The 24,876-nt window shown below is 39.0% G+C and overlaps 1 protein-coding gene across 1 annotated transcript; it reads left to right on the top strand.

The window, feature by feature from the left end:
- The first annotated feature begins 1,403 nt into the window (after nt 1–1,403).
- On the top strand, nt 1,404–23,006 carry LOC136679509 (F-box/WD repeat-containing protein 8-like). The gene is made up of 12 exons (XM_066658081.1): nt 1,404–1,887; nt 3,031–3,135; nt 3,490–3,654; nt 3,890–3,978; nt 4,346–4,503; nt 4,788–4,984; nt 5,197–5,310; nt 5,487–5,609; nt 15,103–15,230; nt 19,440–19,613; nt 20,565–20,681; nt 22,692–23,006. The coding sequence occupies exons 1-12, from the start codon at nt 1,534–1,536 to the stop codon at nt 22,858–22,860; spliced, it is 1,893 nt and encodes a 630-aa protein (XP_066514178.1). The 5' UTR covers nt 1,404–1,533; the 3' UTR covers nt 22,861–23,006.
- Nucleotides 23,007–24,876: the final 1,870 nt, after the last annotated feature.

The raw sequence follows: 24,876 nt of genomic DNA, 5'->3' as shown, positions 1-24,876 counted from the left end.
TTTTTTTACTTTTTACATTATTTTCTCAATTAAATCTGAGAAAATTATGGAATCCCATTCTAACAAAACCACAGCTCATACTTCTCTGTTCCACTGTCTTGAATCCTTTGAGGCATTTATTTCACTGAGGAAAAACCATGTTCTTAAGCTGTACCCACTATCTAAGATAGCAGATCACAGATAAGCTTTGGAGAACGGAGTCTTGTCAGGGACATTTTTTTTTTTCAAATGTATTTATTTATTTATATATTTATTTAAATTCCAGCCATATATTTTAATCAGATTGGGATCAATGCTGTCCATGTCAATAAGTTGTTAACTTTCTGAAGAAATATCCACACTTAGTTCTGTGACAAGATGCATTATAAAATGTCAATCTATTATCTGTTGGAATTATAGATCCAAAATGTCATTGTACACCTGTGTATTAATTATCAAAGGTTATCGACCAATAACAGTAGCTCTACATTCAGACCGTCCAATCCGAAGAGTTTAGGCTACTTCACCACGCCCCCTTCTCACTCAACTGAACCAATCGGAGTAGGGGAGGGCGGGACTAGTTTGTGAACGAAACGCTTCTCGAAATTCTGTGTAAACTCTATAAAAACAAAATCCCGGACGTTTGTGAAATTCCGGCCAGACATTTTTTAAGTCAAAAAAGAGGACATGTCCGGGTAAAAGAGGACGTCTGGTCACCCTACCTTTACCCGACATATATAATATGAGGGGTTGGGGTGTTGTTTTATTCTGGCAATCATCTTTACATGCTTCATTAGAACAGCATCTGACAAGGTTTCTAACATCATTGTCTATGTCAGGACAAACTTTTCAATTCAGGATTAAACACTGAATATCACTTTCATCCAATCCTCCACGCTCCTTGAAAGTTTCTTTTTTTATTGTGCATTATTTATTTTAAGGCATATTGCTAAGTTTGCTTGTCGGCTTTAAGCTGGCTGAGCATTTCAGCTTTGAAACTGATATATATATATATATACCAAAGACAGTCTCAAATGAATGAAATCAGAAATGTATGTTTTCTTACATCATAAACCTAATGAACACTATTACCGTTAACCTGCAGGGCATGGCTTTTGATCTGCAGAAGTGTGGTAAATTAAGATCGAGTCTGAGACTATTTGCAATTACACTAACCTTTGGTTTAAGAGAACTGATTCAAAGAATCGACTCGTTCGTGAACGACACCACAATTTCTCTTCAATGTCATAGCAAATAAACAGACGATTTAAACCTCAGCAGGTGACAGTCACGTCGTTGCTATTTTTACTAAATTGATTACAATATTAAAACCGCTGTCGGGTGAAATAAAGACGATAAACGCAAACAGAAAAAAATAAACAAAAACCTTGGGGCGCATGTCGCATAACTCGGAACTACTGAAACGCCGGATGAAGCCGAGCCAATTTCGTGGCTGCACAGCGGTTTGTTTTTGTCCTCGCAGTTGAAGAAAAATGGTGTAAACTTCAAAAAGAGAAAAGAAAGCGTTAAAGCTCTATATTCGGGTTAAATCAGATGGCGGAAGACGGCTTACTGAGTTTTCGAGAGCAGTGGAAAAAGGAGCTGGAGAAAAAGAAAGAGCTGAGAAATAAGAGCAGTTTTTCCAGTGAAGGGAATGTGAAGAGAGCAGGGGACAGTGGCTGTAGTAATGAAGATAAAAGAGATGACCCGAATGACCAGCCCCAGTATGTGTCCATTGCTGCGGGTTTACTGGACGGCAGGAGCAGTCCTCTGATGGAGAGAATAGAGCAGGAAAGGAGAAAGAGGACTCGGAAAAAAAGACACTATGAGGGAGGAGGTGAAGAAGAGAAGATATCTGACCATCAGAGAAAAATGATCCCTTTGATAGATCAGCTTATACAAGACTTGGTGGGTTCTGGACTTAGACTGTTTACAGGGGTTCCCTGTACTTTGGATACTTAGGGGACTGTAAATTCACCCTGTTCTTTAATGGTCTGGACCACCTTAAAGCAAGTATGATTTAGGTAGTGGATTATTCTCAGAGCTGCAGTGTCACTGTTGTGTTGGTGCTGTGATGATGTGTGTTGCGCCTGTTTGAGTGTATCAGACACAGCAGTGCTGCTGGAGTTTTTAAACACTATGCCCACTCACTCTCTGCTCATTCAGCTACATCTACATTGCTGGTCCACATTGTAGATGTGAAATCAGAGACAGTAGTTCATCTGTTTCTGCAAGTTTGTTAATCATTCTCTAATCCTTTATCAGTGGTCACAGGACAGTGCTCATGGGATGCTTTTGACTGAATCATTTTGTTTGGTGGACAATTATCAGTCCTGCAGTGACATTGAGGAATTTAAAAGCTCCAGCAGCACTGCTGTGTCTGAACCATTCGTATAAACACAACACACACTAACAGGAAACTACTGCCACCATGTCATTGTCACTGCAGTGAGGTAAATAATTTACCAACCAGATAATATATTGTTGTACTCTGTTGGAGTCATGACCATATATAGAAAATGGAGAAAACTGTCCAATAAAATATGCAGAGCAATTGATAGATTTCAGTCTGTAGAACTACAAAGTGCTCCTGTATGGTCAGTGGAGCTGATGAAATTAACAAGGAACATGGAGTGTAGAAACAAGGCGGTCAATTTGATGGTTTAGCCCACTGGTGTCTTTTAGTACAGTTTTTTTTTCACAAAAGGCATTTTCTTTTTGAAAATTTCCTATTAGTCAATTAAGAATGAAATCACCTGTTCCATATGTGTCTCATAGTCTTTTTAAAGCTCTTTATTGGAACTTTTTAATCCATCCAGCAGCTGTCAAAATAGAAACCATATTTATGGTCTCCTTGTAGACTATTAGTCATGTATAGTGGGTAAATGAGCAATATGAATAGTGATTGCTGCAAAAATAAATGTGTTATACTATTTGTTTACTCATTTACTTTTAGTTTAAATCTATTTTTTTTTTTCAGTTTTATCCAACTGATATTTTTATTTTTTATTTCACTTTTATTCTGTGATTTCCCCTTTCTGATCTGAATAGAATGAGACCACTGACATCCCTTTCTTTGATGTGGAATTGCCTTATGAACTGGCTCTGAAGATTTTCCAGTTTTTGAGCAGAGCAGATCTGGGACGATGTGCCCAGGTGTGTAAAGTCCTATTCATATCTGCAGTAGTATTCTACAGGAGTGCATGATTCAGTCATCCAGTTTTGTAAAAAAAGGAAATACACAACCCTCTACAAACTCATTCATGTCCCCTGTAATTTCATTGCTGTCCAAATGTTAGAGTAAGACTTACGGAGGATAGATGTAAGAAACATTTATAGATATCCTCCTGATGAGCCAATTATAAAAGATGATCAGCCATCACACTGGATTTCAGTGAAGAGCACAGGCATTAATTTTAATTCTCACTACACTTTTAAAAAGACATTTTGATATGAACATTGTAAATAATCAACACATGGTAGATTCTGTTTTCTTTGCTTTTTTTGTAGGTGAGTAAGTCCTGGAGGGTGTTAGCAGAGGACGAAGTCTTGTGGTACAATCTGTGTCTGGAGGAGGGGTATCACAGTGGGGCAAGTGTTTGTGACTCTCCCTGCTGGAAGAGCACTTTAAGAGACCACTGTAACACTGAGAAGGCTGTAATGTACAACTGGAAGGTAAATATCTAAGATCTAACTTTAATCTTTACACAGTAAATTAAAGTAGCAGTAGTACAGTTTAAATTTATGACCACAGTCCAAGATAGTTGTAGATAGAAGACAGAATACTACATTTTAGTAGAATTTGTCATGACAGTTACCTTTGAATTGTTTCTGTAATTGCAGTATTAAAACTAATATAACTGTGTTTACAGTAAAACTTCTGCATTGCTGTCTGTTATGTGTCCCATAGAATCGAGTTGGGTCAGTTCGCCACCTACAGTATGAATTAGGAAAAGTTTTGTGTGATGTTAGTTCCTCTGATGGACACATTATTGCTGGGTAATTATCATAATTTGGAATTCAGACGTAACATTTTGGCTGTTTCTTTTTTAAACGATGTTGCTCTCATAGCTACTTTTTTGAACTTTCTCCTTTAGTTTTCATGTCACATGTAATTCCTGCTTCCCAAGAGCTTCACAATACTATAGCCTCCTCAAAAAAAGGAATTTAAATGTGTAGCAAGATTATAATCAGAGCTCTCTACAGACTGTCAGACACCAAATGTCTTGCAAATAAAAAAAGGAATTAGTTATACACATCTTCACATTTATTTATTAAATTCTGTATTAATTGCCGTGGTAAAGATTATCATCTGACTATAGTATGTGAACTAGTTGTGATACTTTGATAATAATGTTCCTCTCAGGTATACCTCAGGGGATGTCAGACTCTGGGACAGTGTTGACTGGAACTCAGGAGCCTTTTGCCTGAAACCTGCCCATAACATTATATATGACAACCCATCACCTCACGTCAGTTTTGTACGAGTCAATGAGACAGTGGTCTCTGCTGCGTATGAGAATGGTGAGCGTTTTGGTATTTTTTACCTTACTCGGTCATGGAAAATTAATTTAAAAAATGTGATACAAATTCTAAATGTGCCATTCCTTTGAATCTAAAGGATAAATGGAGGTGGGAAACTTATAATGTAAACTGATGATTTTTTTTTAGATTTAAAACCAGAAAAAAGTCACAAATCGAACTTAGAAAAATAATGGATATGGAATATGTTATTTTCTTTTATCCAAACTACGCTGACTAAAGAGTCTCTGCCTGAATTTGTTTGTGTGTTTGACTTGGGTGTGCAGGGTGTGTGGATGTTTGGAGCGTTGAAGCTGGTCTTGAGCCCATTCATCACTATCAGCACCTTCAGGGCGTCAGTGCCATGGACCTGAGCTCTGAGGGGCCAGTCCTGACCACAGCATGTGGGTTAGAAGTGCGGGTCGATGCCCCTGACGATGGAGGCTACTGGAAAACACGGTGCCTCATCCAGCTTCCCAAACCTGTAAGCATGCCAGCCCCTGAAACAACATTGATTAGTTCACAAAATTCAAACAAAATGAATGAAATAATGTCTCATTTTTGCTGTTGGAAAGTGTTAGTTGGAATAAGTTTGTCATTTCTCAAGACTTGTTGGAGCCGTTTATTATCCAGCATAGTTTCATATTGTTTATGTTGTTATTAAAAATTCAGTGCAATGGATTTTTTTACTTTCAGGTGGATGGGGTACTGGTGGTTCCAGGGAAGCGTGTGCTGCCGCTGGTTTTGGCCTGGGCCAATGAGAGTGTCTATCTACTTGATTCCAGTAAAAGTGAGGATGAGGAACAGCAGGTACGGTGGATAACATGATGTCCTTATTATAACAGTTAGCATGTGATGGATAGTGTCAATATGTGCACATAGTAGTGATATGAGACTTATCAGAAACATTGAAAAGATAAAAAAAGGCTGTTTTTGTTTGTAATAAGGTATTGTGTTTTTTCTGAATTACTCATCACTTGGAGCAGAATGAAGAGAGGCTGCTTCACTCTGTATATGGTCAGCCGGTCACCTGCCTCGACACCACTGCATGCAGAGCTGCATTGGGAGTTAAGAGCTGCAGCTGGGGCATGAACGATGGGGGAAATAAAGTGAGTTGGAAAACACAGAAATGTAGATGTGCATGTGTGAGGATATATTACCACAACAAACTGCTAATCTACAATAAGGGATGCAAAACATGACAAACACTGACAAATTCAGCCATCACAAGACAAATGATTTGTTAACCAGCGACCCGTCATAACATGAAACATTAAATAGATAATTCTAGGCCTGAAATCTGATTGGCCTAGAATTTCTTCTGAAATTCAGAGTGTCAGCTTCAGTAACTGGTTTGCACCAGATGTTGGAGCATTCAGCTGCTGAGGTCAGGTACATAATATTGGTGGAGTAGTTCCAGAAGACAAATGCCGTTCTAACTCATCACTCCAGAGAATACAGTTTCATTATTTCACAGCCCAGAGCTGGGGGACTTGGTCCCTGTTGTCTCTGCTTGGCGACATTAGTCTCATATCAAAGCACCCCTTTTTATATTGAGCCACTCTATGGAAGTTATATATGCGGTGTGCACAGTTGAACTAATATTGTCAGTTATACAGTTAATAAATTCTATCCCATGTTGGATATTAAAGCATTTAAACTGCAATAAAACATAGCTTTTATTTGTATTGCTATTCAATATATAATATAAGTTTTGAAAATGTAAGGGAAAAAAATATGCTCTTAAGCAGTTTTTTTAACAGTTTAAGATATTATCAAGGACATTTATTTCCTGTTATTGCAAAACAACCAAATCATCCAAATGATATGAACTACAAAGTGTGGTTTATCATGCCCCTGGTGTCATAATGTATTTTATTATGGAGCCAGATTGCAAGTAGTAGGACTTTTTTAAAATTGCATTTCTTTAGGATAGAAATTGTGATCCTGTATGTTATTGAGAGAGAGAGGGGGTTCAAAGTGATCCTCTTTCTTCTGTTTAATTGTCTATGCACTTAGACATTGTTTGTTCTATATATGTACAGCTCTCTGTTATTGGAGTTTATAAACAGTGCAGCTGTGTATTTGTGTATGCACTCCCAAAGCAGCTTGCAATAAAGGCTTGTGATACATTTGGGGTTCTTTCAAAAATAGCTTCTCCTTTAGGACCTCTTACCTAATTAGTACAAACTTTTGGTCCCAAATCCTTCACCCCTGAGGCGTCTGTTTGTAGTTCTAACAAAAAGCTTAATTTACCCACACTCTTGGTCTCGGACACATTTGAGACCAAGCTGCTACTCTAACAGTCCCAGAGGGTTTTGAGATTGAGCTTAAGCAATGTTGTCATCACAGACATCATGTTAAAAAGCCTCACAATGCTGTAATCCAACACGTATGCCTTAAAATAAACCCATTAATGTCACAAGAGATTGTTTCACTAAGACCCAAGTGGTTTTATCAAGGCTTTAAAATACCTGTGCAGGTCTTTAGGGATCATAGCCCTAAGCTCAGGTCCGTCTCTCAGAGGAATGAGGACAGTTATAAAAAGAGACAGAGTTATATTCAAGAAATCTTGTTCAAAAAACATTATAATACCTTTCAAAGAGAAATGTAGTATTCTAGCAGTAACCCGCTTAAAGATTATTCTGCGGCTATGAAAATGTAAAGAAATATGGAAACTCAGTCTTTAAACTATTTGTTAATCTAAAAAGGGCATTATAGCCCTCTTAATAGTGCTTTGTTTCTCCATGATTATATTAACAGTTTGTATATGAGCACCCATGTCCACAGAAGTAGTTGAATTAATTAATTATAAGGAGTATCTATAAATGATTGGTCATAAAATGTGTAAGTTAAACTCTAATCAGTGATATACTTAGTTGCATTGATTATCATCATGTACAATCCCAAATATAGAGGAAAAAACTGTGTGAAAGAGCCTTTTGAAAAGGTTCCATATTGCGTCAAAAACAGTCATAAAACATCGTTTGGTATTCTGTACAACATTTGCTTTGCTATGTGAATAAAGAGAGTAAGTACAGTGTGATGCAAGGAGGTTGTTGATAGTAATTAGATGAGTGTTTGATGGATGTGTGCAGATGGTGTCGCTCTGGATTAGACAATAGCTTGGCACTGCTCCTCCACTGACATCACCACCATTTAAACACTTTCATTAGAGAGACGTCTGCTGGAGACAGAGGAGAGAGAGAAGGGAAAGTTTGAGTGACATAGCAATTTCTCAAAGTCAGAGGAGGAATATGTATCCTTCTCACGTTTTGACTTTTCTCGACGAGCTGCTGAATGATGTATCAATTTCAGCTTGTTCATCTTGTCCTTATCTGCCAGCCTGAAACATTTACACATCTCTGTAATGAGCTGTCCAATTAGAAAGAAGCCGTTCAGTTGGAGCGTTTTTAATACCAGTGCTTTTACTCTGAAACTGTGATTTCTAGTTTTAAGTATAATATAATTTGGGGTTATTTAGAACTACTGTAAATTGGTTGAAAGATTTTGCCCTCACAAACCTCTATATCATCACTGTTCAAAGAAAAACATGTATGTACAAATTAGTAAAGGTACAGGATAAGAAAAAAAAAACCTTCTTAACTTTCAATAGAAGTCAAAGTAAAAAGATTTCTCTAAGACTCAAGTATTTTTGGAGCAGTTCTATTGGTCCATTCATCATTAAATTGTCACACAATGCGAAGGACATCTGCTCTGTTCAAATGATAAACTAAGCATCGACAAAAATGGAGATACTAACATTCAGTTGTGCAAACACTGCTTGTTTAATCTCAATTCATGAGTCATGATACAAAATGGGATGCTCTGCTGCTGCTTTACATGAGCCTATGCTTACCATGCCTCGTGCCAAGTGTCAGTTATAAAAGAGCTCCCAGCACTGGGATGTGGCACAATGAAACTGGTCTGTGAACAAAATGTACTAGTCAAGGATAAGAGGGGAAGGGAAATGTGTAGAGGGACTTTTGTTCAAAAAAACATTTACAATAGGCAAATATAAACCCAAAAGGCATGTACATGACTATTTGCATGAGAAGCAGCAGTATTATAGCATTCCACCCTATAATAATGAAAAAGACAGTAATATAACAGTAGCAGATTAGAAAATATAGTAAACTGTGCTTGTGTATTGTAAACTATACTGGAGCTGTATAATGTAACTGAGATCAGTAGAGTCCTCTCTCTTTGTAAAAGACTTATTGCATTAAGGAAGATCACACATTGTGCTGTTTAACACAGCACAGCTGTTTTTCATACCTTTGGGATGAGTCGGAGCGGTGTGAGTGATCTAGAAGTAATCATCCAAGATCAGTACATAACCTCACTAATTCTTACATGTCTGAACGCAGTCACAGCCGTCCTAGAAGATTACAAGCTGTTACTGCAGTAGAGTGGACAAACTACTGACTAATTCCTTTCATTTAGGAAGACACTTCCTAACCGTTAACATGTGCCCACAATCCTTTGGCCATATATTATAACATTCAGCACTGACATAAAGGTTTATTCCAGCAGTACTTGGCACAAAAGTAAAACATACAGGCCAGGGATGTAATAATCTTCATATACAATAATATTAGATAATATTATCAAGCATTTTTCACTTTTCTGTAAAGATAAATATTTGTCATTCTCTGACATTTCATGTAATTAATGTTAGTAATTATGTGAGGTATTTTAGCCAGTGTAACCGCAAATATAGGAACCACATCCATACTCCTTGTTCCACTTTTTCTTACTTAGTATTAGCACTAATAGGTTTTATAATGAGCAGAATTGCAACATACTCTGGTTCTGTGATACATTGGAATTACCATCTGATGCCATCTCACGTTGCGTGTTCATTCTCTCTTACTCGGCTTGCCCAACAACCGTCTTTTATGCCAATTCATGATTAACACCAGTTCTGCCTGCGTGTCACTGCCGTGTCTGTCGGCCTGGCTGTGTGTTGACAGGGTTCTCATACTGTGAAAGGGAAGTTAGAGTTGCCAGCGCACACACATACAAGGGTGAATCGGAGGTGTTTCTGTGCTCCTTAACAGGAAGGCATATGCCTCATTAAAACTTGTTAAGGAAAGGAAGAAGGCATCCAGAGTTCGCTCCGCTGGTAATGAAAATATTCATCACACAACACCTCCAGTGTGCCTCCACATACACCACATGTCAAAACATAGAGGATCCCTAGCATTACATTGTGTTTCTTATTCATTTCAAACTTGTGGTCTTAGTCTGTTTGCTTTTGTTAACGTAGTAAAGATTACAGAGGAAAGGATATGTATGTGAATATTTGGGGTAGTGCTAACTTGGGAACCATGCCTAGGGGTTACATTTTGTAGGAAATATTTTGAAAATATTGATTAGTTTGGTGACTGAGATTTAAATTGTTATTGTTTTCTATAAATGAATGTCTAACCCCTACATCTGCTTTGCGTTGCTTGAAACTTATAGACTGACTATATTGTGATAGGCTGCTGGTCATGGCCGTGATGTTACATAATATCAGTGTTTAGTTGATTTGGACTAGTCCGAATGAAAAACAGGCTACAGTCTTTGTTTTATCAGGATCCATTTCACCACTTAATATGTATAGGCAGAATTGATTGTATGTATCTTTACACTTATATAGCACCTTTCTAGACACCCAAGGACGCTTTACAATCCACACTGCTCAGAACGCTCAATCCACACACACACTGGTGAGAAGCGGCAGCCAAACGCGCACAGCGTACTCTCAACCAGGAACGACCGTCCACCTGGAGGACTGCATCGGGCACTAGGGTTTAACCCAGGATAGAGCGCCAATCCATATCTGGGCTCACACATACAGACATTCATTCACACACCAGGACAGTTATTAGACAGAAGCCAATTCACCTACCCTCCATGTTTTTGGACTGTGGGAGGAAACCGGAGCCCCCGGAGGAAACCCACGCAGACACGGGGAGAACATGGAAACTCCACCCAGATGGGACTTGAACCCAAGATCCCAGCGCTGGGAGGCGAACGTGCTAACCACTAAGCCACCGTGCCGCCAATTTCAGGGGGAGGGTCACCTGCCCTGGACAGGACACACCTATGGACAATTTTGATTCACCACTTGCTCTACCAACATATGTTTTGGTCACCACAATTCAGTTTGATTTCTCTTATTTTGGTACAATAATATTATTTAAAAAATACTCTGGATATTTAAAAGCTATTTGAGGAACCCTTTAAACAGTACAGACAGGCACACGGTGCTTAGCAACAGTCAGAGCCACAGTCATTGTAAAAAATTACATTTAAAGTAAAATTATTAATTTTTTTGTGGGGATTTGAAGTAATGCACTTGTAAGGAAGGAGAAAGGATTCAAAGAACGTGTGATGTTTTTTCTCAGTTAAATAAATAAATTGTAGGCACTAAGAGACTAAAATAATTGCAGCTTTCTTTTTGAAGTGCAGAGGATTGGTGAAGAGAAATGGTGCACTGATTCAGAAATGAAGTGTGAATGAGTGCAGAAAGGTGTTAACCCAGGTATTGCTCAAAGAAGCGAGACTTCAGACAGCAACAAGAAAGAAAAACCCCATAAGTGTCTATGCTGCATGGAAAGCAGAGAAACATAGAATTACTGGTTTGTTTTGCAAAAATGCTTGATCAGATATTAGAGGCGAATGAAGAATGAATCTGATCCAGACTTGTAACGAATCAGCTCTGAAATAGCACTTAATAACTGTGTAATGTGAAGCTGTGTATTTCACCCTGTGATGCTGTAGTATCTATGAGTAATTTGTATCACAGCTTGCTGTTAAAGTCTCATCTTAAGTTAAGTTCTTTAATAAAATGAAATGCTTAATCATTTCTTAAGCAAAGCTGCTGATTATATTAGTATTACGGGCATAAAATGCAATGTGACTGATATTTGTATGGCTTTACTGGGCAAGAGTGAGTAATATTAGTTTATTGGACAATAAGACATGTCTGTAGTTACTTGGGAGCCACTCAGTAGTAGCTTGAACAATATAGTAGTATACAGTTAAGCGCACTTATTTATATATCAGCTAAAATGTCATGATGTTGACAGACATACACATTAGCATGTTTGTTAGTGGACACTACAATGTGGTTACAGTCATCGTTTTCTTTCCACAAATTTTGTAAAGATATTGTGACAATAGTGTTCCTTCCTTATGCCCAGTGATTCCGGATAGGTTCTAGACTCACCACGACACAGATCAGAATGAGGAGGTTACAGAAGTGGATGTATGTAGGTAGTGAGAATATCAAACACTGAATCCAGTATTTAAAACCTAACGCACTTGGGGTGCTCACCCAAAATGTAATCTGTAAATGTAAAATGTAATAACAGGACTTGAAATGCTAAAACTGATGCACAGTATATTAAAATATTTTGTAGGTTTAAGGTGGACTCATTAATGACACAGGCGTTTCTTTAAGCACACAGCTTGTATGACCACCATAGAAAAGTATGAAACAGTATGAGACACAAGCAGCTGCACATGAGCCATTTTAAGCATTTAGCATCTAGCATGTGGGGTTGAGAGGTATAAAGACCTCTAACATTGGACCATAGATACCATACCATAGTGTATTCTCTGTAATGAGAGAGCTGTGTGTGTGTGTGTGTGTGTGTGTGTGTCGGCAGGGGCCAGAGTGATCATCCTTCTTTTGGTTCATCATTGTATTTGGCTTTCAGCTGGACTGGAGGCAACTGGGCAACTGCTGTGTGTGTGTGTGTGTGTGTGTGTGTGTGTGTGTGTAAGGACCACACTGTGAGCCCGGAACACACACACCACAGCCACACACATGGTGCATGGCTCACACTGGCATACCCAGAGGCGCCGCTTTCACATTTAGCAGACAGTCTGTCTGGTGAAAATATGGCGCTGCATTGCACCTTTAGGTGCTAAAAGTGAGAGATTTAGAGCAGTGCATCCTGGGATTCAGGCTTATTAGAAAGTCATATTACTTTAGAGGAACAATGCCAGACAAGGAAGCTCATATGTGCCGCATAATGTGAAAGATGAGCTAAACTAAGACAGGTGCAGCACCCATTCTTAAAATCCCCATTTAAAACTACACTGTATTGCATTTTAAAATACCCACTGACCCATCACATCACCTGAAGTCAAATGCATTTATAGGGAGTGTCCTCTGTTATCTGCAGTAACAGCCTCTAATGTTTTGTTTCTGCTTTAGGCTACATGTTGGAACATTTGCTGTAAGGATAAGATTGCATTCAGCCACCAGAGATATAGGTCAGGTCAGGAACTGATGAGTTATTGATGATAAACAACACTCCAACGCTTCATCACCCGACAGAACACCATTCCATTGCACCACAAACCAGTAATTTGGTAAAAGGATTTATTTTCTAACCATCTATCACCAGTATCTGAGCTCACTAATGAATGTTATAAAGTGTAACAGAAATGTTCCAACATTGAGTTTTAACACTTTTCACTCAACCCTAATGAAATAATTGAGCCAGCCCATCGAATAAGCCATTTGTCCATGTTATTCTTTCTTCTCAAGGACAAATTTCTTCCCTTATTCTTCCTGTTAGCAAAAGAGCCACCTTATGGCACCCAGTCTCTGTCTGCCAGAGTCGAGGAAACTGATTTTTCCCTTTTCTTCTCTCAAAGACCAAATCCAGTCGGCTGTCTGAGGTTTTGGCTTGCTGGAGGGCAGTGCACAATTAAGAGTGTCTGGCCCATAGTGGAGCCACTAAACAGCTGGCACTCTCTCAAAGCTTACATCATGCTGTTCTCTCTCTTCCCTCGCTTTTGTTTGATTTCTTTATCTCTTGCTTCAGTCATTCAGGTCCAATTTGGCCACACTTTTACAAAGTGTTTTAAACCGTAGCTGCAAACACCAATTTACTAGTTATACAGCCACCATTCTGAATGAGTTTGCAGAGTTTTCGAAGGCATTGAGCCCAGTTGATGCTGAGATTTATTTATCAAGTTTCCTTGTCCGTCTATTAGATCTCATTGACAATTATCACATTGGATAAGAGTAAAATACTTTAAGTGGATAAGTGCTGTTCATAGTGGAGCATGATATATTAAATTGAATATATTGTAAACTTTATACAGTACCGGTCAAAGGTTTGGACACCTCTCATTAGTCCTTGGTGGATTAGGGCTATTCACTGTAGAGAACTGTGTACCAGCCCCTACCTCTGAGCTATGGTCTCAAACACATTAAGAAGGAGAGCAGTTCTACAAATTAACTCTCAACAAGGCCACAGCTGTTCACTGAAAACCATTCCCGGTGACGACCTCATGAAGCTGATTGAGATAAAGGCAAGAGTTTGCAAAGCTGCGATTAAAGTGAAAGGTGGCAACTTTGAAGAATCTAAAGTATGAAACATATTCTGTTTTGTTTAACACTTTTTTGTTTACTACATAATCCCATTCATTCATAGCTTTAATGTCTTCAATATTCATTTACAATGTAGAAATGAGATGTCCAAACTTTTGACTGGTACTGTACATTCACAATATGTGGAAAATGGCCCAAAACAAAGTAAACCCTTCCTGAGTGGGTGTGTCCAAACATTTGACTGGTACTGTATATCATTGGTAGTCAGTGACACTATTAAAGTGATTATGTCACAACTAAATACAATACTTGAATTACAGTATATTGTTCTTCTCATCAAAAGTTTTTGTTCATTGATTCCTAGTGGTCTTTGTGTAGAATGACCCTAACATTTTTATTTCAGTGGACATTGTTACTGTGAAAAATCTAAACAGATTTGAACCTGAACTCCTTGGTCAACAACACCATAACACCTTAGAATATGCAGTGTACATTTACATTACATTGCATTGTATTGTATGCATTGTCATTTCACTCACTAACCACTTCAATAGATATCCCTTCACTCACTGACCACTTTAATAAAAAACCCTGCCTTTTTACTTACACTCACTGTCCACAGTATTAGAATCCCCAGTCTTGTACTTCCTTTCACTGACTACTTTATTATAAACACCTACCTCAAGCTACCAAACACTGGAACCTTTATTAGAAACCCAAAGCTAATACTACACTCACTGACCGTTTTATTAGAAACCTCTGCCTTATGCTGCCACTCAGGAGCTACTTTATGAACCCTAACCTTCTATTACAACTCACCAACCTATTAATACCCCCAATACAAAGATACCACTTACTGGATACCTTAGAAACAGTTACAACTTAACACTTAAAAGCACAGTTAATTTGTGTTTATTTTAAACACATTCGGACCTGTTGTGATGACCATAGTATTGTTATATTTTGGACACACTGCTCATTCCCTAAAAATAATCTTTTGTGAAAGTCCTACCCGTGTCATCTGGTGGCTGAAAATATGAGGACAGAGTTCAAGTCTCAGTCGGGAGAGAAAGACATGTCAGTTGTCAATGGTGGACAGAAGTGTGTCCACTCTGGAGCCCAAACAGGTGCTGAAATTGGAAGGATGCCAGTGTTATAACCTATGTCTCTCTCTCTCTCTCTCTCTCTCTCTACCCCCATTGGTTATTCTCTCTCTTCCTTTACACCCCCCTGCACCATCTTCACTCTGTCCTCAGGTTAAAGTGTACAATTTGGAGACTTGTCAGTCAGAGTTGAGTTTGGGGAACTCGCCGGGGGACTTCACTTGTGTCAACCTCAGAGATGCCCCGCCACACCTGCTGGTGTGTGGAAACAAAGACAGGCGGTAATACACACACACAAACACACACACGCACACACACTAAAATAACACCTTTCATACCACACATATGCTTCTGTCATCTGTCTGGCAGTTTAAAATCCTCTAGTGACAACAAAATGTGTCTGAAATCAGGCAAGTTTAATAACTACAGACTTATCAACTTCCTCCTCATTTACACATGCAGCTGCTGTTAGGTTTCTATTACAAATACAGTCTAATGTGTCTTATTATACCCTCAGTTTGCTAGGGCAAGTGAAATCTTTGATGTGTTTCTGGCATCTTAGTTCAGCATTGACTTTCTCAAGGACAGCTAAATACTCTGAATATAATGGCTGTTTTGAATCTTGGAAGCTGAACACATGAATCTGTTCCTTATATAAGATTTAAAAGGGTCTTCAATATATTTTTACTCTCAAAATGGTCGTCTTAATTCTGCAACTTTAAATATCCACATCAGTGGCTTTTTAGCCTCGCCTTACTTCTCCAAGCTTTTTATGATTCTGGGTTAATTTCAGCCTGTTATTGTGGGCTGTTCCAGATACTTTTAATGACTGTACACACTTCACTTATGGATACATCCAGTGATTGCAAACCACACCCACTGCAGCCGCTGACATCAAGGAGCATGAATTCTTCCACTGATTAGCTGAAACTGGCTCTCTTCAAAACAAACATAAGAAAATACAGTAAAATGTCTAGGTTTACTGATTATATCATAGATATAAGGGTGTATTCCCGCCTGGTGCCCAATGATTCCAGGTAGGCTCTGGACCCACCACGACCCTGAACTGGATAAGCAGTTACAGATAATGAATGAATAAATGAATGATAGTAGCCATGTTTGCAAGTATATATTATTAATATTATAACTAATAATAGTAATTAATTAATAAGCAGTAATAGTTAACTGATTATTTGTTATGCATTAACTTAATATATGTCAATTACATCTATATTTGTTGAATCGAATATATTTTAACCCTATTTCCACAAGTGAACACAATTCTGGTGTCTTATGGAAATGTTTGTTACGTACTTTGGGCAAAATAACACAAGGATTAAACAACACAGCATTGCTCTCCTCGTGTCTAAACAGCCCTCTTCTGCATGACCATTTTAAACTCAGTATAGCGTGAGGGGCGAGGAGCAGACACACTCATTTTTTGTCATTTTTTGCTTTGTTCTCTTTATTCTCTATTATCATTTTTGCCCCATTTTGATCAGCATTCTTATTCCTCAGTGCGTGTGTTTATGTAATTTAAACAAATTTTTGCACTCTCCAATAAACACAGATCCAGCTCTGTGATTGGAGAGACTCAGAGAACCCTATAGTGTCTTCACTTTACATAAGATGAAGCACAAAATTAGAATGACTCATTTAATCCATTGTTTTCACACTTACATAAACAATGCAATCATATTTTTATGGTTTCATGTTATTTTTTCTGTTCTCTGTTCTTGTGCATTATGGGTTGTCATTGTCTGGTTAGGCTAAACTTTGGCTACAACTACCTGTTGTCAAAAAAAGAAGAAAAAAAGGAGGTACTTATCTTAGAGTGTCCAAAAAAAATAAAACGAAAAATGGAAAAAAAGACTCTCCAGTGAAAAGAACTTGGGTTATTTTCTGAGGCTTGTCACCTGGGGGTATTGATTTAGTGGACAAAAAGCCACTCCTGAAGGAGAGGGAGGTACAGCTGTTGAAACACAGCACCAAAACATCTGTAGGTTCCTTCTCTGAGTACCAGTTCCTCTGCCAGATAAAGAGCCTTTCACTACCACTTGTGGAGGACAGTGGGAGCACTATTTGGCAAGTGAGGAAAAGTGCTGGCAAGCCTTTATAGATCAACTCCTGCTGTGTTTTCTGTCAGGCGCTGAGTAGACAGCCAAAAGCGAGGGTCTCAAGTCGCGGTGTCCAGCTGTGCCCTTTTTAAAACAGCCTTGTCCTCACTGCTTTTTCTCCATCCACCCATCTGCGACGGTGCGAGGGGAAGAGGCTCTTACCTTTTTGTCTGTCTCTCTGATGGAGTGGCTAAACAAAACCGCTCCTTTCTGAGAGCCAGAGACAGCTTGGCCTCGTCTGAACTGTCTGTGGGCGAAGCCCCAAATCCACAGAGCCCACAGGAAGGAGCTGTGTCCATTAGAGTGGCCAAAGGCCAGGCTCTAATGCATTTCTTACACTCTCTCCAATTAATTTTGAAACGAGGGAATGAAAATGGCACAAGAGGAGGACAAGCATTACTCCTTAAGGCTCTTCCACTTAATGTTCTGTAGTTTTATGCAGGGTATTTACAGAAGCTTGAATCTGCAAATCTAAAATCAGTCAGTGATGGACTATAAACAGAAGTTTATACACAGATGTTTTAAAGCCAGGCTAATATACAACCAACACCCCCCCAAAAACAAAAACACACATACAAAAGCCAGTAGGAAGCAGTGGAGATGTGTGCTCTCTTTGTTTTAGATAGAATCTGTGCTGCTGCTGCTGCATATTTCATCAAGAAGCAGGGGGTGTATTGTTCTCTTGGGAAGCTCAGTAGTTGGACTTTATAGTAATTATAATTTTGTCTAAAACAACTGCAGGATTTTATGCATAACAGAAGAGCTTTAACTCTTGTTGGCTGCATTATTTCAATAACGTAAATATAAAATGAAACGTTCTGGTCAGAGGATGTGTAGGAAAAGCATATTTTTGATTAACTGATAGAAATGTGTTTCCTGACAGCCCACATAAAACATCTCTTGTTCCAGCATGAGATTAATGATGGTGAGAAACTGCCAGTAACTGTATTTCACATCAAAGGGCCTCTCCCTTTGTGGGAGAGTTGGAAAGACAGGGTGTAGTAGTAAAATTAAACACAAATCTATAAACTCCACACTTGCTCACACACTGATGGAAATGTACACTCACAGAAAAAAGATACGGCAGAGGTACATCATAGTCACTAAATGTACCTTTAAAGGTGTGTTCCCTAAAGTTACATTACATTCTCTTCTCCAGAAGGAGAGGTGTATATTTTTAAGATTAAATTGCAGAACTGTGTAAAATAGAACATAATATAAATCCGGGAGATAAAAGGGATCTTATGAAATCAACACTTAAAATAAAAAAGAATATTGTAGAATACAAAACAATTGGCTCCGGTTTCCTCCCACAGTCCAAAAACGCACGTTGGTAGGTGGATTGGCGACTCAAAAGTGTCCGTAGGTGTGAATGTGTGAGTGAATGTGTGTGTGTCTGTGTTGCCCTGTGAAGGACTGGCGCCCCCTCCAGGGTGTATTCCCGCCTTGCGCCCAATGATTCCAGGTAGGCTCTGGACCCACCGTGACCCTGAACTGGATAAGTGGTTACAGATAATGAATGAATGAATGAACAAAACAATTGAAGGTACAATTATGTTCCATAACTAATGTATCCTTGAGGGTACCACTACAGTGACAGCGTACTACATATAAACCCACTCTGGCATCCACCTCAGTCCCCATGAATGGGGTATTAATGGGTCAAGGCCATGCAAAGTGTTTCCCAGCATGCTCTACAGTCTAATAAGAGACTTTGGTGTGATGCAATGCTGTAGTGCAGTGTTTAACTGTGCCTACTTGCTGATGTTGTGTTGTTTGGTGTGTGGGGTCGGTGGTTTTCAGTAGTGCTTTGGTGCTCCACCGTCCCTGTGTTTTTATGTGTAGTCACTCGTCCTGGTCTTTGTGGTAGGTTAGGGGCTTTATTGTGCCATTACAAAGGCTGTTGTATGTTGTCCATTCAATAAAGAGTTTTTAGCCTAAAAGCACCATGTTGTCCTCACCTTCTTTGACAGCTTTCTTTGAATATTTAGCTATGCATGTATAATTCAATATCTGTAAAACTCACATTAAGCATTTTCCTGTTGTAGCATAATTAGATTTTGGTGATTAACTGGAGGCAAGCGACCACATGCAGTCATCTCTTGGCTGCCTTTGGTACCATTAAGGATCTGTGGCACAGATGGTTTCAAAATCCTTTGTGTCTTTTTTTTGGCCAATTCTGATGTTCCCTCTGGAGTGAAAGCCAATGTTTGATAATCACAAAGCCACACTGTGATGGCTTCTGAAATAACAGAGAAGCATATTGAGTTAGAAAAGATTTTGACTTGACATTAATTCTGAATAATTTGACGTCTCATCCATCCATCTGTTCTTACAGTCATTCATTCATGCTTTTGTTTCCTCTTTTCTCAGGGTCAGAGTTTTCGATCTGCGCTCTGGTTCCTCCGTGGTTTCGCTCTATGCTCATCAACTTGGAGTGACCACTGTCCAGGCAGATGACTGGAAAATCGTCAGCGGAGGTGGCGAGGGATTGGTCTGCGTGTGGGAGATGAGAATGGGAGCAAAACTCTGGGAGATGCACAACAGGTGAGAAGAAAGTGGAATCTGAATAGTTTGTCTAAAATGCTCTTATCCAGAGGGACCTAATAAAATAGAAAATGATGGTCCTATCAAACACCTGTTGGTGTGTTCTTCCCATGTGAATTTCCTCTGTGTGCTCTGGACTCCTAACACATGTTCGTAGGTGGATTGGCCATGTAAAATTGTCCAAACATGCAAGTGTGTGACACACTGGTCCAGTGTGTGATGCCCTGCTATAGATGGGCACTCTGGTCAGGTGTGTTGCTGCCTTGCTCCACATGATTCTGGGTAGACTCTGGACTTGCTGCCATCTTGAACAGGATGAAGAGGTTACAGAAGATTAATGAATGTTCATTACTTCAGTATCAACAGTTATTAATGGTCATGCTGAATCCCAGTTACTCACACAAACTATGCACATACTTTAAATATATATTCATAGCCCTCACATTTAAATAAACCTATTATGAGTTATTTACATCACTTGTCAAACACAAACTGAAAAGGATGCCAATCCAATACAGAGCATCACACATTCACCCACCCACACAATCACTCACTCACTCACTCATACCTGTGGAGAATTTCACAGTTCCAATTCATCTAACAATATGTAAGTTTGGGCTGTGAGAGGGAACAGAGCACCTAGAGGAAACCCACACAGACACTGGGAGAACACACAAAACTCCTCACAGACAGTGACCTGAGGAGCAGAATGAACCCATGACCCCAGGAGCTGTGTGGCAGTGACAGCAGCGCCTCTATGACACCCTGTTTGTGCAGTTGTTGAATTGAATGATTCCTCAATAATATTACTCTGCATTTTAGTCTCATAATATTTGTGGACCTCACCATTGGGTATTGCTGTCTTGATGCTTTTTCACTCATTGATAAGAAGTCTGAAAGCATTGTATGACGTGGGGATTGACGTGCTGTTTCTCTGTGTGTGTTTCTCAGGCACCCTGTCCGCCACATACACTTTAACAGCCGCACTCTGGTCACAGCCAACATCCCTGACGAGAGGAGCCCAAGAGGAGCCTGCATCACAGACGATGACCTCACTGCACACCGCAGGTATCTGGACACACTGATCATCTTGGACTAATGTGCAACCAACAGCATCTTCTCTGTCACATCAGAAATTCATCAGACTATATCCTTATGTTAAGACCAAAGCATGTCATACATTTGCCAATAAGACCACAGAAAACTGTGATAACTTTTGGGTGAAAAAGAGGTATAATGGGTGTGTCCCAAAACCTAGTGAGCTGTCTAGGTAAGCCCTGACTGCATAGACAGCTATTTAAATAGACAGCGTTCTAACGATTGTCTGTCCTCATGAGATCATTGAGACGCTCTAGTTAGCGAGCGATTGCGTCACAGCTCGATCCCGCCCACAGCAACAGCGATGTAGCTCTGCGCTCTTGTTTCACTGTTTTCAGTGCACACTCCCGTTTTTTCCTTGCTTCAAAAATTTGAGCTCGCTTCTCAAAAATCTTCTCGTTTAAAAAATTTTAGCTCGCATCTCGGTTTTAACAGGAAATACGTCACAGATTTAAAACCTGGTAACCGATTCCTAGTGATGGCACCCTTGAATCTGAAAATGGTTCGAAGCTTCGTGACACAGTGCACATAAGTGCTATCTGGTCGCCAAAACCTCGAAGTGCTTCGTGTATCTTGCAAAGAGATGTCACATTTTACAGCTTTGTAATGTTTGGGTGCATTACAATACATTAAACAGTAATATATTAAAAATAAGTTTAGAATACACTCAGAACACATCTTGACGAAGCACATTGGGAAAAATATACTGTTGTAATTACATTCACAGTGTTGCAGTTTGGCACTTCTTGTTATGTAACTATTCGGTTAATATCTAAAATTCTAATATTCTTGCAGAAACACTTGAGCAGGGCTTTTGATAATACATTTACATTTATCACAGCGCTAGTCCTCTGTCTGTTTTTTTTTTTCATAGGCAAGGCTCATGTGTGCTTGCTTTATGAGGTATTTAACATGAGAGAATTTCGTGTGCATGCGTTCAAGCTTCAGATTCAAGGGTGCCATCACTAGGAATCGGTTACCAGGTTTTGAATCTGTGACGTATTTCCTGTTAAAACCGAGAAGCGAGAGCGAGCTCAAATTTTTGAAGCGAGGAAAAAACGGGAGCGCGCACTGAAAACAGTGAAACGAGAGCGCGGTAGCTACATCGCTGTCGCTGTTTTTGCTCGGTTCTCATGATCCTGTGCGCTCGTTGAGTCTGACTTTTTAGAATGTAATGTAACTTTTTAGTGTGTTCACAACAATCAGAAACAAGACGGTAGAGCTTAAAGTTTAAGTTTCAAACACAAATAACAGTAGTAAATCTAGGTAACATGCAACGACCAATTCAAATTTCCAGCCAGGATACATGTGTATTATTGAGTGTATTGATTGAAATCTTTTACCCAAGTGAAGGAATCCTTTGTCCTACACATTGTAAAGGACCATGGCACATTTCAGAAAGAGACTGCAGCTTGTGTTACAATTATTCTCAGTCAGGATCAAGGGTATTAATATGTAACTGGTCATACTTTGTAGAACGGAGTTTAATGTTCTGGAAAATCTTTACACAAAATGAAGTATTGCTCTAAGAATTTGATGCCATTCTGCCATGAGACTATTAGTGATGTCAGACACTGAAGTTGGGCGGTTAGTTCTCGATCTGCCACCCAAACACATTCTTAAGACTTTGAATTCAAATCCATAATTTTAATGTTGGTGGGCTTTATACACATCTATCTGAAAATTGGCATTGTGACCTCAGGATCAGATACAGCTGCTACAAGGTGTCCCATTACATTTTATGTTTTTCTGTGGAGGTTATTCGTGTCGTGTGTGCACAGCTGAACAGGACTCAGCAAAGGTTGCCCCTCAAAAGAGCTGAGTTCACTAATTATGTGTTGGTCATATGTCTGAACATATAGGGGTGGTTACTCAGACAGGGATTAAGCCTAGTTCTGGATAAATGCACATACATAAAAACCCCTGCTTGTTTTAATGTGCTGTCATATACTGACTGCAATGTTGTTATTCTCTCCTCAGGCACAGGGGGGTGATCTGTTTCTGTGATTTCTCTGTCGACTCCTCCACACAGGACCATGTCCTACCAATCTGCAGGTCCAGCTACAGCGAGATAAGCGGCTACAACTACAACATTGGCCTGGCCATGCCCTACGGCACTCTTACTGACCCTCAGAGCTCTGGACTCTGATACACAGCACACCCAGGCAAGGACATACGAGTCTGAAGGACTGAGTGGAGGCCATGTTCAAATTGACTAGCATTTATTAAGGTTTTATGTATAATAGAAATTGTACAAATTGAACATAACTTTATATGTACATTTTTTTTAGGTTTTACAGAATTTTGAAATATCAGAAACATGTAATATGGACCTGGAAATTCATAATGAATTGGCCAATAAACACAGTCCAAAGATGTCTTCGAAATTTGAATGTAAATGTTCCAGTAACTCCCTATCAAAAGTAGGACGTTTTTTCCCTGTCCTGAAAAGTTTATTTCTTGGAGATACAAGTTTCTTTCTTTCTTTGGAAATCAAATCCTCTTTGAAAGGCTCATCTGGGTTCAAAGTTTTATTATTTGAAAGTCAATATTCCAATATTCCAAAAAAAAGTTCTGAACACCTTTTGACGTTTCATTGGAATAATGATTATTAAAAGTCAAAAGGTGTTCAGAACTTTTTAAATGGAACATTTGCACGACTAAATTCCTTAATGTTATGTGTCCCTTTGAAGGTAAAACGTGTATCCTACACTTTCTTTTGAGAAGTGTTATGTTTGGTTTCACCTGCCAAATAGAGTAACTTAATATGTATAGCACACAGCTAGAACAAGAGTATAGTTGTTGTTTTGAACGACAAGAGCATTTGACTCATTAACTTGGGTGGGGACCTTTTCTTTGAAAGCTCAGATATTTATAGAAAGCATTCTGTACAGAGTTCATGCTCACACTGATTGTCAGCACTACCAGGGCCTTTATCTCCTTTTTAAAGGAGAATGCCATTCTTTTTCCATTGGTTTGCATAATGAAATGGTTGATTGTAAAGGAACTTGTTCAGAGTGGTTTGACGTGAAACCAGTCTGAATTGTTTTCACAGTGGTGGTGATAAGAAGTAAATATCTAAGGAGATTAATGCGTCTAAAAAGCTTCCTCACAGAAATTCCTGACACAGTTTAATGATTGTTCTGAGAAGCTTCTGGCATAAACCCTTTTTCTTTTCTTTTAATGGGCACAGCATTGTAAGGTAAATCTGCACCAGAAACAAAAAACACTTTCAGATTTGACCACAATTAACACACATATATATATATATATATATATAAACTATCCTATTAAACTGTAATTTTAAATAACATGTTAAACACTTGTAGGTACTAGATTTGGACAAAAAGTAAAACAGCTGTATTTATAGGTCATCCTTGTTTCCTATCTGTACCACTGTAAAGCAAATCATTAGCAGGCATTGGTGGCCATCTCTGCAAAACACTCAGATTTATATTGTTTACATTTCAAATGTTATGTTTGAGAAGCCATTAGAACGCAGGGTTAACTTTTGTAAGCTTATACGTGCAGAAAATAACATCTCTTCCTCTCTCTCAATTATATACACTGAACGATCACTGTATTAGGAACCACCTACCTTGTATCTACAATATCATTGTCCATCAGCTCCACCGACCACAGGTGGTTCTAAAATTACAGACAATAGTCCACCTGTTTCTCCATTTCTCATACTTCGTCTCCATTTCGTCCTAAAACTCCAGCAGCACTGCTGTGTTTGATCCACCCGTGCCAGCACGACACACACTAACATCACAGTGTCTCTGCAGCACAGAGAATGAGAATCTAGCACCAAAGTCACAGCTGCTCTGTGGTGGTCCTGGCCATTAAAGAAAAGGGTGAAATTTGGATAAGAAAGTTTGCAGAGAAACAGATGGTCTACAGTCTGTAATTGTAGAACTACAAAGTGCTTTTGTGTGGTCAGTGGAGCTGAAAAAAGACATTGAGTCAATGTATATATTATGTGCAATGTTGCTGTGCATGAATTAGCCTTAAACAAATATTTAGCTTCTTAAACATAATCTTGATACATCCCATTTATAGCACACGCTTGACTACTGCGGCCAACACTTTGATCATGTTTCCCTTTGCTTTGTAAAAGACTTTCAGCCGACTGTGATGGAGTTCCAGCCCAGTGACATGTATT

This window comes from Hoplias malabaricus, chromosome Y (genome assembly GCF_029633855.1).
Source record: "Hoplias malabaricus isolate fHopMal1 chromosome Y, fHopMal1.hap1, whole genome shotgun sequence".
NCBI classification, from domain to species: Eukaryota; Metazoa; Chordata; class Actinopteri; order Characiformes; family Erythrinidae; genus Hoplias; species Hoplias malabaricus.
Note: the sequence above shows the minus strand (reverse complement) of the source record. Positions and strands in the feature narration are given on the sequence as shown.

Bases quoted from the DNA above. Each gene is read 5' to 3' on its own strand.
- LOC136679509 (XM_066658081.1), top strand. From the start codon at position 1,534: ATGGCGGAAGACGGCTTACTGAGTTTTCGAGAGCAGTGGAAAAAGGAG. The intron at 1,888-3,030 runs GTGGGTTCTGGA...TGATCTGAATAG, and splicing joins ATCAGCTTATACAAGACTTG to AATGAGACCACTGACATCCC. The intron at 3,655-3,889 runs GTAAATATCTAA...TGTGTCCCATAG, and splicing joins CTGTAATGTACAACTGGAAG to AATCGAGTTGGGTCAGTTCG.